This window comes from Anser anser, assembly GCF_964211835.1.
Source record: "Anser anser genome assembly, chromosome: 3".
In the NCBI taxonomy this organism is placed as follows: Eukaryota; Metazoa; Chordata; class Aves; order Anseriformes; family Anatidae; genus Anser; species Anser anser.
Window position 1 is genome coordinate 5,001 of NC_139722.1, and position 15,082 is coordinate 20,082.

General features: G+C 47.7%; 1 protein-coding gene across 1 annotated transcript; it reads right to left on the bottom strand.

Annotated features, from left to right (window-relative positions):
- Positions 1 to 5,444: 5,444 nt before the first annotated feature.
- LOC310897460 (uncharacterized protein) lies at positions 5,445 to 13,391 on the bottom strand (the record flags this gene model as incomplete). Its single annotated transcript, XM_083831112.1, has 8 exons — positions 5,445 to 6,023; positions 9,557 to 10,422; positions 11,670 to 11,782; positions 12,034 to 12,086; positions 12,247 to 12,298; positions 12,382 to 12,434; positions 12,555 to 12,648; positions 13,299 to 13,391. The coding sequence occupies 6 exons, from the start codon at positions 13,389 to 13,391 to the stop codon at positions 11,711 to 11,713; spliced, it is 417 nt and encodes a 138-aa protein (XP_083687238.1). The 3' UTR covers positions 5,445 to 6,023; positions 9,557 to 10,422; positions 11,670 to 11,710.
- Positions 13,392 to 15,082: the final 1,691 nt, after the last annotated feature.

Here is a 15,082-nt window from a genome sequence, read left to right on the forward strand (position 1 = left end):
CTAACCCTAATCCAATATGGTCTCTCGGTAGTCCAGTGCCCCAGAACTACATCTCCCGGCATGCTCTGGGAAACCAATATGGCCTCCCGGAAGTCCAGTGCCGGAAAACTACATCTCCCGGCAATCCTCGGACTCCCAACATGGCCTCCCGGAAGTCCAGTGCCCCAGAGTACTACATCTCCCAGCATGCTCTGGGAAACCAATATGGCCTCCCGGAAGCCCAGTGCCGGAAGACTACATCTCCCGGCATGCTCTAGGAAAACAACATGGCCTCCCGGAAGCCCGGTGTCCGAGAACTACATCTCCCGGCATGCTCTGGGAAAACAATATGGCGTCCCGGAAGTCCAGTGCCGGAAGACTACATCTCCCGGCATGCTCTAGAAAAACAACATGTCCTCCCGGAAGCCCAGTGCCCCCGAGTACTACATATCCCGGCATGCTCTGGGAAACCAATATGGCCTCCCGGAAGCCCAGTACCGGAAGACTACATCTCCCGGCATGCTCTAGGAAAACAACATGGCCTCCCGGAAGCCCAGTGTCCGAGAACTACGTCTCCCGGCATGCTCTGGGAAACCAATATGGACCCCCGGAAGTCCAGTGCCGGAAGTCTACATCTCCCGGCATGCTCTGGGAAAACAACATGTCCTCCTGGAAGCCCAGTGCCCCCGAGTACTACATATCCCGGCATGCTCTGGGAAAACAATATGGCCTCCCGGAAGCCCAGTGCCGGAAGACTACATCTCCCGGCATGCTGTAGGAAAACAACATGTCCTCCCGGAAGCCCAGTGCCCCCGAGTACTACATATCCCGGAATGCTCTGGGAAACCAATATGGCCTCCCGGAAGCCCAGTGCCGGAAGACTACATCTCCCGGCATTCCCCGGACTCCCAACATGGCTGCCAGGTAAGCGGCTTCCCGAGAACTACACCTCCCGACATGCTCTGGGAAGGCAACATGGCCTCCCGGAAACCCAGTGCCCAAGAACTACATTTCCCAGCACTCCCCTGAAAATTGAGCCTCGCAGTTTGCCGTAGGACGCCATTTTTTTTTGCTCTGTTACATTCCCTGTTCCATTTTGTGTTTATGGAGGTTTTCCCGCCGTTTTGGGGTTTTCCCCTCAATTTCGGGTTTTCACCTCTCCATTTCAGGGTTCTTCCCCACAATTCTGGAGTTCCTTTCCCTAATTTGGTGCTTCGCCCCCCAAGTTTTGGGGTTCCCCCTCTATTTTGGGGATTCCCCCCCCATTCCAATCCCCCCACAATTTTGGGGTCCCCCACCATCTTTTTTAGGCCTGCCACCCTAATATTAAGGCTCTTTCCCCCAATGTTGGGGTTCTCACCACAGTTTTGAGGTTCCTTCCCTTAAGTTGGGGCTTCACTCCCTGAGATCTGGGGCTTTAACCCCAATTTTGAGGGTCCCCCCGAATTTTGGGGATTCCTCCCCAGTTCTGGGGGGGGTCCACATTCAATTCTGGAATTTCGCAATTCCATTTTAAGTGTTCTTCCCCCCAATTTGGGGGTTCACCCACCCAATCTTGGGGGTTCCTCCCCTAATTTGGGGGGACCCGACCACTTTTGGGGGTCCCCCCCAATTTTAGAGTCCCCCACCCTCCTTTTTTTGGGTTTCCCCCTAATATTAATAGTTCTTCTGCACAATTTTGGGGGACCCCACAACGTTGAGGTTCCTTCCCCTAACTTGGGGCTTCAACCCTTCAATTTTGGGGGTCTCCTACCCTCTTAGTTTGGCCTTCCGTCCTAATATTAGGCCTAACCCCTAACCCTACAGCACCCACGGATCTAACCCTAACCCCCACCCCAAAAAACTCTAGAAACCCTAACCCTAAAAACCCTTTCAGCCCTAACCCAATAAAATTTACCACACTAAAGCCCTGAAGACCTACGCCTAAAACCCCTAACCCTAAAAATTAAGACTCTCAAGGCCCTAACCCTGGAGCCCCTAACCTTAAAAACAAACAAAAATTGAGACCTTAAAACCCTATCCCTAAATCCCTAAAAACCCTATCAACACTAAAACCCCAAAAAACTTTAAAACCTTAACACACTAACCCCCAAACCCTAACCCTTTAACTCCAACCCTAACAACCTTAAAATCCTAACCCTAAACCCTAGAAACCATAACCCTGAAACCCAACCCTAGTGCCTTAGCCCTGAAACCCTAAAACCCTAACACCTTGTTAAAAACACTCTGTAACCAATAACATAGGCTCAGGCAAGGATCTCAGTGAGGTAGCATTTTTATTCACGCGTGCAATGGCAGGCGTCCCACAAGCCACCTACTAGTTCCATAACACAGTTTATATAAATTTTTTTTTTCCTCTCGGTGACCAGGACCCTCCCCAGTTTCCCAATTGACCGGGTAATCCAGGTTCACAATCTATCTGGTTCTTCACAGAAAATACACAGCTGCTGGCCTGTTACAAGTCAATTTTCTTTTTTTCTTGACTGTTTTCCTCTTCGAGGTGGTAATGTTTCTTACACCGTGATTTCCACCCAATTGCTCTAAGGATTTGGGCTGTCTGCATTTTACAAGGTTGTCTGGTAAGCTTTCTTATCACTGCAAGCATATCTCAATACCACCTTCCTTCCCTCTAAACGATGTAACTCTGTGCAAAAACATTTTTATTCCCACAACCTTGATCCCCTTACCCTAAAATCCTTATTCCCTTTAACCCTAACAACTCTAACCACAACCCTAACCCTTCATATCAACCCCCCAACGCTAATGACACTGACTAATGATCCAAACCCCAAACTGCCCCTAACCCCAGGCAACTGACAAAGAAACTGACGCATAGCTGAAAACTACAAAAAAGGCAAAACCCTGGATACACACCCCAAATCACAAACACGCGACCAAAATGCTACAGAAAAGCCCCAGACGCAGGCCCCAAGCACTACAGCTAGGCCCCAGAAGCTCAAGACACATCCCAAAGCCAAAATGCAAGCCCCAAACGCTACAGAAAAGCCCCCAAACACCAGACACAGGTTGCAGAAGTCTACAAGCAGGCCCCAACCACACCCAGATGCAGACCCCAACTGTCCACAAGCAGCTCCCAACCCCCCCCCCGATTCAAAGATCATAAATCCAATTTCTTTAAGTGATTTATTCTTTATTGACGGTGCCGGATGCACGGGGGATCTTTCCGCCTATCGTGCATCCCGAAGTGAAAAGCCGTCCCAAATTTATACATCACAGTGATTAATATTTTATTAACGCCTATACATATTCATTATCTAACCCCGCCTACTCTCGCTTCTCATGCTAATCAGTTTTTTGTGTCCTGCGCCTGCGCAGATCCTCTCAGTGGTCTTGGGCAGGGGTCGTCGAGCTGTGGTCGGTGGTCTCAGAGAGGAAGGCCATAAGTCTTCCTCACAGTGTACTTTTCACCCTTGGTCAGGATTCTGCTGATTTAGCTTTCTTCCTAACTGCAAGGACTGTTTTTTCCTCGAATCTTCTGCTCATTATTTTCTTATCTTGGATTCCAATGTCTTGTTCGAGATATATTGCCCGTATGTCCTATTTTGAGATACATTGTCCGTACATCTGCTTCCTGCCCTACACCTAATGTTCTGTTCTCCTTTAATAGTTTCATTCTTAACCCTTTCTTATCTGGAATCGCCTCAGCTTCCCTAACCAATCCCCCCTTTTCTTTTCCCCATGCAAATTCTTTTGCATTGCATGCCCTTATCATTAGCAGTATCGCAGTGACATACATACAAATATTCCTACTACCAATAACATAACCAGATCAGTAAAAACTTGTTCTAACTATTGAAAGTTGGGTAACCATGAAGTTAACTTATTCCATATTTCCTCAAAGCCCCATGAAATGTTATCCTTACTAATCTTATACAGAACCTTTGTTTGTTTCTATATTTCCTCTATGTCGGTAGAGACCTTTCCGAATACAAAAATTCTTCTTCCCAGCCTCTACGATATGTATCCCTCAATACCTTGCCATGTACTCTCGTCAGGGAAGCTAATATTGCCATTCGTTGTAACAATTTCCAATTCCAAACAAGTATTACAAAAGACAATATTAAACTTATACCAACTAACATCAATAGAACAATAATTGGGTGACACAATGTGTTCAAAATCCCAGTTGCAGTTGGCGACCATCCAAAGAGTTTGTCCCACCAGCTATGATCTGTGTCTTGTTTTACTCTTTGCAAAACTCTGTTTATTTCTTTTGTATCATGGTGGACAGTGATTAAAGTCTTCTCTCCATCTTCCTGAATGCCTTTTAAAATTTTGATCAGGTCTTGGTGTTTAAGTAATTGCTTCACTAGCGTGAGGTTCATCCCAATAGGTGTGGGTAATAACTTGTGATACATTGTGTGGTTGGACTTGATCAACTGGTGGGATACCACTGGTGCTGAATATAAAAAATCACACCCGATGATTCTAACAAAGTTACAAATACAAAAGTTAGAGTGATTTTTGCTAGGTAGAGTTACGTTTTCCTTATCTACTTCTACAAAAGCACAAGCAGTTCTTAAACACACACAGCCTTGACCAATATATACAAGCACAGTCTTTTGACTAGTATTTGGATGAATTTCAAAGTGGCAAACACCTTGCTCAGTGTCAAGACAGACATCCTGAGCATCAATTGTGTTGCTCTCACAAATAAATCCTTGTTGTTCCCGGGTAACACATGATTCTAGATTCACAGACTGCCATTTCCCGTTCTTCATCCGGGCCCAGGTTCTATGCTCCGAAGGATAGAGCACTGTTTCCTCATGATTTAACCCTAGTGCAACAATGGGGTGGATAACATAAACTGTAGCATTACGTATAGTAAGCACAAAGGCAGTAGCCATGTTAATAATGGGATCATAGGTAAAATTTACCAGAGTCCACCAAGATTGGAACTTCTTTTCGAAATCATTGGCATTGTCCCAAACAATCTTTCGGACTTCAGCCGGAAAAATGCCTTCACTTCCTTCCCCAATGATCAAGGCAGCCGTTGCCTGCATCCATAACTGTACCTGTATACAACTAAGAGCTAAAGATACATTATCTTGTGCCATACTAAGTGCATCTATTATTAGTCTGTGGTCCTGGTCTTCAGCCTTTTCCCATATTGGTAACACCTTTGAAACTTGCCATTGGCTAGTTCCCAATGCCAGTAAGGATGATTGCAGGGGCTGTTTTAGTTTTGTCAAATCGCTTGTTGCTGTGGCTAGCTTATTCATTAGTATTTCTGCAAACAAATACTGCATTGCTGGGTTACTCGTTTTACCGTAGTATACAGATTTCTTCCCACCAAGACTCGACTCAGATTTTTATATAAGGTGTCTGCTCCCCAATGAGTCTTATTATGTTCTGCCATGACCATAGGCCATATTAAATTAGAGGGTAGTACAACCCTATTATCTTTCAGGTATACCCATCCATCACTCCTTGCTTTTCCTCCCAGGTCCCCAATTAACTTTTGATCTTCCTGTGTGTACCTAGGTTCCTGTCCTTCACCTAAAGTTTGTATTTTACCGTCTGGTATTAAAGTGAGCGCTTCTGCCTCAGCCAATCCGGCCACCCTTTTTGCTTCTTGGTCAGCCAATCGGTTCCCTACCTCGAAGTCAGCGGTTCCTTTTTGGTGTCCCCGGCAATGTATAACAGCCACCTTCTCTGGGTGCTTTACCGCTTCCAACAACTTCAAAATCTCCTCAGCATATTTTATTTGTTTTCCTTGGGCCGTTAATAATCCTCGTTCCTTCCAGATAGCCCCATGTGCATGCACCACACCAAATGCATACTTACAGTCTGTCCAGATATTTACTTTCTTTCCTGCTGCTAGTTCCAATGCCCGCGTAAGGGCAATTATTTCTGCTTTCTGAGCAGATGTCCCAGGGGGTAATGGTTTCGACTCAATTACCTGTTGAGTGGTCGTCACCGCATACCCTGCTTTGCGTTGTCCTTGTTTCACAAAGCTGCTTCCATCAGTATACCATGATTCGTCCGCGTCTTCCAAGGGCTCCTCCTTGAGATCTGGTCGGCTAGAATACACAGTTTCCATAGTTTCGATACAATCGTGGACCACTGGCTCGTCAGGAGCGTTACTAAGGAAAGAAGCTGGGTTCACAGTGTTAGTAACCACAATTTCTACGTCATCTTGCTCCACCAGTATTGCTTGGTATTTTAAAAATCTTTGAGGGGATAACCAGTGTGCCCCTTTCTGCTCCAAGACTGCCGAGACAGCGTGTGATACCAGCACGGTTATCTTCTGTCCCATAGTGAACTTCCGAGCCTCCTGTATATTCATGATGACAGCGGCCACCGCTCGAAGGCAACCCGGCCAACCTTTACTTACTTCATCCAGTTGTTTAGAGAAGTAGGCCACAGCTCTCCTGTAGGGGCCCAGCTTCTGTGCCAGCACCCCCAGAGCCATCCCTTGTCTCTCATAGGAGTACAACCAAAAGGGTTTAGACAAGTCCGGTAGACCCAAAGCTGGTGCTCGCATTAACTCCAATTTAAGCTTCTTAAAGGCAGCCCGTGCTTCCCCCGTCCAGACCAATTTTGATTGGTTATTCTTGATGAGGTCATATAGGGGTTTTACAATTAGTCCATAATTATTAATCCATAGACGGCACCAACCTGTCATCCCTAGAAAAGTTCGTAATTCCTTAATGGTCTGTGGTTCTGGGGTACGGCAGATAGTTTCTTTCCGTTCTGTTCCTAACTCCCTTTGTCCCCCTGAAATCTCAAACCCCAAGTAAGTTACACGTGACTGAATCAGCTGAGCCTTCTGTTGAGAGACTCGATACCCATTCAAACCCAGAAAATTAAGGAGACTTATCGTCCATTGCATGCAGCTGCTCCTATTCTCAGTGGCTATCAAAAGGTCATCAACGTATTGCAGCAGAACTCCTTCGGAGTTTGGGGCCTCCCAAACCTCAAGCTCTTTTGCTAGTTGATTCCCAAAAATCGTGGGGCTGTTTTTGAATCCCTGTGGCAATACGGTCCAGGTCAATTGAGCCTTTCGTCCTGAGTCTGGATTTTCCCATTCAAAAGCAAAAAGCTTCTGACTTTCTGGGGCTAAAGTCAGGCAGAAGAAGGCATCTTTTAAATCCAGTACGGTAAACCAAACTAAATTATCTTTTAATTTAGTCAGTAATGTGTACGGGTTGGCTACCACAGGGTGTATATCTTCAGTGATCTTATTTATAGCTCTTAAATCCTGCACTAATCTATAGTTCTTCCCATCTGGCTTCTTAATTGGTAGTATAGGAGTATTATATTCAGATTCACACTCAACCAGCAGTCCATGTTTTAAAAACTTATCCACTATCCCCTTAATTCCTTTCCTGTCTTCTAATCTTAGGGGATATTGCTTAATCTTAACTGGCCTTTCCCCTGGCTTTAATCTCACCACTATCGGGGCTGCATTTTTGGCTCGCCCAGGGATGTCAGTAGCCCAGACTCCTGGGTAAACTTGGTCTAAAATCTCCGAAGGTACTTTACCGATGGGGTCTGCTTGTATCAGCGTTAAGCTTAGCGCGGTTATCAGCTTTTCTTCTCTCACCTTTAACCCCACCTTCCCTTTTTCAAAGACAATCTCCGCTTCTAATTGTTCTAGTAAATCTCGCCCCAGCAAAGACTTCGGGGATCCTGGTAAATATAAAAACCTATGTATTCCCATCTGTTTCCCTAACTTATATTTTAAAGGCCTTAGGAAAAAGGCTTTCTCGTGCTGGCCTGTAGCTCCTATCACCGTCACAAAATCCTCATCCTCTGGTATCAATTTCTGGTTTAACACAGAATAAGTCGCTCCTGTGTCAATTAAAAACTCCACTTCCTGTCCTGATTTCCCTAGCTTAATTTTAACCAGCGGATCTGCTAGGGTAGAATCCCCCGGTCCACTTCATTGGTCGGGAGATACACTAGCTACCATCAACCTGTTCTTCTCCCGTTGTTTCGGACATTCCCTTCTCCAATGACCCACTTCCCTACAATATGCACACTGATTCGGTCTCAGGGGAGGCTTTACTGACCTTCCCCTTATCCCATTCCCTCTTCCTTTTCCCCGAAAAGGTTCTTCTTGCCTCTGTAAGGCTGCAACAGTTGCCGCAGCAATAGCCCTACCCAGCCTTTGTTTCTCATTCCCTTCTCGATTCCTAAATACCCTCCATGCCTCTTCCACCAGCCTTTCTAAATCTCTCACATCCGGCTCTTTCATTTTCTGAAGCTTCCACCTTATATCGTCCGCAGACTGACCCAAGAACAATGATACTAGCTGGACTTTACCTTCCTCAGAAGAGGGGTCTATCGTTGTAAATTTTTGCATTGCTGTCCTTAGTCGATCGAGAAATTCTGACGGGGTCTCAGTTTGCCCCTGTTTTATGGTATATAACCTAGACCAGTTTACAGACTTTGGTATCGCACTTTCCAAGGCGATCCTAATCCATTCCTGATATCTTTTTAATAACCTATAATCGCCCTCATCATTATAGTCCCAGTTTGGGTCCACTCTGGGCACATATACCTCCACAGTTCCAGGTAAAACTGACGTTACCTGGGTCTGTACTTGAGTTTGTGCATTCTTAATTACCAGTTGCTTTTCCAGTTTCCGATAATGCTGCCAGCATTATCTCTATATCTTTCCAATCGGGATCTAAATTCTTTACAATCAGCTCAAACCTCCGGGCCACTGATTCTGGATCATCCCGGTATCCTTTCACAGCTTCCTTCCATGAATCTAACTCAGCAGTTGTGAAAGGTACTTTTATCCGAGCTGGTCCGTTAGCCCCCATAGCCTGTCGTAACGGGGCTTGAATAACGGGCCCGACCTTACTTCGGGTTCGAGCCGTGATCGGGGTAAAGTCTCCATTCCCCCAACTCTCATTTTTCTTATCTATTCTGCCGTTTCCTGAGCTCGCCCCCACGCCTCGTTCTATTATCTGGGGCGGGAGGACATAATCCTCCATTCTCTCCTCTGACTCATTCAATTTCAAACATCTCTGCCCGATACTGCATGCCGAACAACATCTTTTCATTTTTCCTGCCCCTTCCTTCTTCATATCCTTTTCTATTGCCAGGATCAAAGGATCCTGTGGGGCTAAGTTAATTCCACACTCCTTCTGCCATTCTGGGTGGTTTCTCAAAGTGAAAAACATATCTGCGTATGACACCTCATCCCACTTTCCTTCTCTCCTTAGAAACAACATTAACTGTAGTAAAGTATTATAATTTAAGGTTCCATTCAGTGGCCATTTCCCTCACAATCCAACTTATAAAGTGGCCACCATTGATTACAATATTTTATCAACGTTTTCTTATTTTCAGTTCCAACGGGGGATCCCCCTATATCTTTCCAATGGCTCAAGATACATCCCAACGGGCTTTTCTTTGGAATCCCACTACTCTGCTGCCCCCCCATGTTACAGTTCAGAATGTTTCTTGTTACACAATACAAGCTGGCAGCTTTCCACAACAACACCAAGATCCTAGTAACGTTATAAAGAGTACAATCAAAATCCCAAAGACAATAGCCAAGGTCAAGTTCCACATGTAAACACAACGTAATACTAACCTCGCATGCAAAGGTTATTTGTTTCCCAACAGCAACTGAGTGCTTTCCAAAAAACCAAATGCCGTCCTGCAGAAAACTTTTACTTTCCGACTTACAGACGACCCCAATTGACCGGTCAACCAAATAAACCAAAATAAAGAATATAATCACTTACAATGATGGGGTCCGTGTCTGCCTCCGCAGTGATCCGTTGAGTCGAGGAGTCCCTCCGGGAAATCCCGGGGGTACCCTAGGGAGTCCTGTTCCCAGCGGGTCCTGCGGTCCGACAGAGAAGAAGTCCCATCTGGGGTGCCAGATTGATTCAAAGATCATAAATCCAATTTCTTTAAGTGATTTATTCTTTATTGACGGCGCCGGATGCACGGGGGATCTTTCCGCCTATCGTGCATCCCGAAGTGAAAAGCCATCCCAAATTTATACATCACAGTGATTAATATTTTATTAACGCCTATACATATTCATTATCTAACCCCGCCTACTCTCGCTTCTCATGCTAATCAGTTTTTTGTGTCCTGCGCCTGCGCAGATCCTCTCAGTGGTCTTGGGCAGGGGTCGTCGAGCTGTGGTCGGTGGTCTCAGAGAGGAAGGCCATAAGTCTTCCTCACAGTGTACTTTTCACCCTTGGTCAGGATTCTGCTGATTTAGCTTTCTTCCTAACCGCAAGGACTGTTTTTTCCTCGAATCTTCTGCTCATTATTTTCTTATCTTGGATTCCAATGTCTTGTTCGAGATATATTGCCCGTATGTCCTATTTTGAGATACATTGTCCGTACATCTGCTTCCTGCCCTACACCTAATGTTCTGTTCTCCTTTAATAGCTTCGTTCTTAACCCTTTCTTATCTGGAATCGCCTCAGCTTCCCTAATCACCCCATGAGCTGGACCCCACCCCACCCAGATGCAGGCCCCAGCCCCAGCCCCCACGCCCCAGACTCTGGCCCCAAAGGTGTACAACCAGCTCCCAACTGCCCCCCTCAAAGGGAGGCTCCAAAGCCCACCAGAAGACCCTAGAGTGTACAAGCAGCTCCCAACCCCCCCAGCACAGGCCCCAACCCCCCCCAGACACAGGCCCCAAAGGTGTACAAGCAACTCCCCACCCTCCCCAGAGGCACACCCCAAAGGTGTACAAACAGCCCCAACCCCCCAAGACCCAGACCCCTACAGTGTACAAGCAGCTCCCACCCCCGCCCCGCAAGGCAGGCCCTAACAGTGTACAAGCCGCACCCACCCCCCCCAGACGCAGGCCCCACCAAAGGTGTACAAGCAGGCCCCTACAGTATACAAGCATCTCACAACCACCCCCCCAGAGGCAGGCCCCAACCCCCTCCAGATGCAAGCCCCAAAGGTGTACAAGCAGCTCCCAACCCCCTCCAGATGCAGATCCCTACATTGTACAAGCAGCTCCCAACACCTGCCCCCAAACGCAAGCCCATACTGCATACAAGCAGCTCCCAACCCCCACAGATACAGATCCCTACATTGTAGGAGCAGCTTCCAACCCCCCCAGATGCAGGCCCTGACCCTCCCCAGCCACAGTCCCCAAAGGTGTACAAGCAACTCCCAACCCCCCCCAGATGCAAGCCCCAAAGGTGTACAAGCAGCTCCACACCCCCCCCAAGACACTGGCCCCAAAAGCCTAAATATATGCCAAGAAAGTATTAATGCAAGTGCCAAATGCTACAGACAGGCCCAAAAGCACAGGCCCCAGATGCTCGAGGCCGAGACGTAACTTGGCTTTCTGAATTACTGGAAAGCGGCTTTCATTCTCAGCGAGGTGTGCGCAGGCTAGACAGGATGGGGCTTCAGGCACCTCTTCACCTGTGGAAACACACTGCCATCAGGCACTGCCATGCCAGACAAGCTTTTTCTGTTAAAACACCCTTCTCAGACGCCCTGTGGCATTCTAGTGACCTGCTTAGCTCCGATTCTAAATACTAACGTCACAGCCCACCTTGCCTGTGGCACCTGATGAACAGAAGAGAAAGCAACCATACCGTTTGGAAACCGTCACTGCACGTGCTGCTCCTTGATGCTCTGTAACCTCTTCTCAAATCCTCAGCCACTTCTGTGGAGAGCCTGCCATGACACCTGAAAAGCAAAATGAATACCCTTCGCAGTCACCTTGCGCAACTTGGCCATTCCGCTCCAACCCCACTCACGACCAGCCTGCCCTTCTCGTGCTGCTCTTCAGAGTGCAGCTTGGCCCCTCTGAGTCTGTGCAAGGCACCTGCGAAAGAAAAAGAAAAGCATAGGCCGCGGCAGCATCCAAAGCCGCAGCACAGCTAGGACAGGTACTCTCATCTGCTCCCTTACTCTGCCCCCTCACCTGCCCTCGAGGCAGATGCTTCCATCTGCTCTCTTAAGCCAGCTACAACACCTCTGGAATATAAACAGGACTTTAACTGTATTTTGTGTAGTTAAGTAACTGCAGTGACAACCGCACCCCTAAAATACCTGCTACATCTGTTCATCGCTCACCTTGCCAAAAGCAGCTCTGGTCGTGAAGTCCCGTGTTGTATGCTGTGTTTCAGCTTTAACAAATGAAAACAGTCAGAAGATAATCATTCAGATGCCAGCATTAGCACCCATCCCTCAACAACACAAGGGACCCCATGTCTAATTTTATCATTTCAAATCAGCAGCCCCCTTGCCTTAGCACTCTCATCTGCTGCCTTACCTCTACCCACTTACCTACCCCAAGGCAGATGGTTCCATCTACCCTCTTAAGCCAGCTGGAACACCCCTAAAACAGAAAAGAGGGGACACTTAAGAGTGACAGTGAGAACTGCAACCCAACTATAACTGCTCCATCTGTTCATCACTCACCTTGCCAGAGGCAGCTCTGGGTGTGACGTCCCAGGTTGTACGCTGTGTTTCAGCTTTAACAAATGAAAACAGTCAGAAGGTAATCATTCACCTGCCAGCATTAGCACCCATCCCTCAACAACACAAGGAACCCCACATTCAATGTTGTTGTTTCAAAACAGCAGACAACTTGCCTCGGCACCTCAGAAGTAGACCAAGCCAGTCACCGAGCTGCCGAACGAGAGCTTGATAGCTCCAGAAGGAGCTCTTTCCTGTGACCAGTTCCTCCTACTGTTTATCTAGGACTGGAGAAAAAAAAATACTCCACATCTGCGAGCTTTCAAGATTCAATGACAGACCTCTCCTCTAGCACTACTCAAGCACTATGCAAACAGCTGCTCGCAAGCAGCTCAGGTCTCCCCCTCCACATTTGCCAAACACCATAGAGATGACTCTGTGCCAGCTGCCCTTCAGTACGTGCCCAGAGGCAGACCGGATGTCTTTGCCAAAACAGTCCGGACAATGTATTAGTACACCGATGGACCGCCACGTTAGCTACCATCACTAACTGCCAGGCAGGACAGCTCCAGGCCAAACACACACACGCACAGGCACGCTACAAACGTTACGAACAAAACACAGAACACAAGGCGCAAAAAAAAAAAAAAAGGACTCCCAGAGGGAAGCCCTACAGTGACAGCAAGTCAGAACAGGTGCTCTGCAGCAGACCCAGGGAGAGACTCAAATGTCACGACCTGCGACTGGAAGTAACTGCCAGAACTGGGATGATGGAGGCATAAAAAGCCTGCCTTTAAGACAAGAGACCAGAAGGATGGGGAGTGCAAACCCCAGAAGAAATCTCTTAGGAAATGAATTCCCAAGCAAGTGCTCCTGATGAAGCCCACATGACTTCTGCAAGAGCGAGGATGGAAACATACGCAATCAGAAACCGAATATGATGCACAAGACCTGAAACAGATCTGCACTTTAAGCTGCAACTGCAGGACAAGAAGTGCTCGGATCAGACCCATGATGACGAAACAAGCATTTAGGACCTTTGGCACAGCTACCAAGTTGCCTGTCTAGACAGTCCAGTGCAAAAAGCAAGGAGGATATCAAGACCCGAGGAGTGCATGACACAGAACACACTCTGCAGAAGCAGCACTACAAGACAGATGGGAACTGTCCTGCCCGGCACAGACACTCATGCTAGAAAATACCCCCTGCTCCTTCTCTTAGCCTGGAGACCCAGCCTCAAGCAGCCTGAAGGTGACCCAGCCTGAACCACCCTCACAGTGGCACCAAGTATATTCAGCCGGCTGGCTCCATGCTGCTCTGGCTCCCAGCTCCTATCAGCCACACCACATATGCAAATACCAGGTGCCCTTCAACTTAGCTCTCAGATTGCTGGATGGTAAATTCCCTCCACATCAAGAAATGCACAGGCACTGAGAGACATCTTAGTCCATGGCCAGGCTTATCATCATCTGCAAAAACAGCGTACCAGCATTCACTAGCACACCGGCCCTGACACCCACCTCCTCCGCAATACTGACTACCACTTAAGAAACATACGGTTGCGCTCACCCGTTCCTCTCTGAGTCCAAGCTCCAACAGTTCAGCCAGTATCACCCACACCACCTGGGAAAACAAAGGGATAAAATGATCGTTGTGTTCTCAAGTAATCACCCACCACGCTGCTCCTCTATCCCACCCAGCCTCACCTCAGACCCTCAGCAGATTCTGAGGAAGGCCTGCCGCAGCACCTGCTAAAACAGAGGGGAAGGACTTCAAAGACTTGCCTTAATGGGACCTTGCTTAGGAACTCTGACTTGGCTGACGACCCTCTTGTTTTTCCTCAGCACTCCACGATGTGGGGATTCACCTCTCCAAGGCTGCAGGAAGCATCCGCAAAAGAAAAAAAAAGAAAAGGCAGATCCTCAGGCACCTCACAGGCACAACCTAACTGCTGCAATACCTCTCTTTCACTAGCTCTTTTTCTTCAGCTGCTCACATGCTCCAACTCGGCTGGGCTGGCACCACACGGCGGCAAGGCAGGCCGCAGCAGACCTGCGCCACGCAGGGCGCCACCCCCCCCACCCCCCAAACCAGAAACATTAGTCCAAAACCACAGAACCGGGACCCCAAACCACATGGAGCCAGGCTCCCAAACCATACATGAACATGAACACACACAAGCCCAAGACTGAGGGCCATGATGGCTACCATCAAGAAATGTAGACAACGTCAAGCTCTTGAGAGAGATCAGCCTTTTGAAGTCCCAATGAAAGACAAGAAACACTTCGTTACTAGTCCCATGCCAAAAAGACAATACATTTAAGACCCATGATATGGTGCTCAGCAAGCACTGCAGAAGCCAAGAACTATGGGAACAAGACCTGATAAATGGATACTATAGTACACAGAAACAAACATACACCATGGAACACATGCTGGAACTGCCCTGCCTGGCACACGCTAGGCTGAAAAACATGAACCCAGGGCCTCTTTATCCAGTTGTTACTGGATCCTGTTCCTCTGCTGCACTTATTTAAAAGCCGTCCCCACGCACATATCACACACACGCCAAGGTACAACCCCACCCAAGACACAGACAGGGCATTTCAGGTCAAACTTAGCTTTCGGGACTGCTGGAAAGCAGGCTTTATCCTCAAGGCACACGCAGGCTAGATGAGATGGGGCTCCAGGCACCTCTTCACCT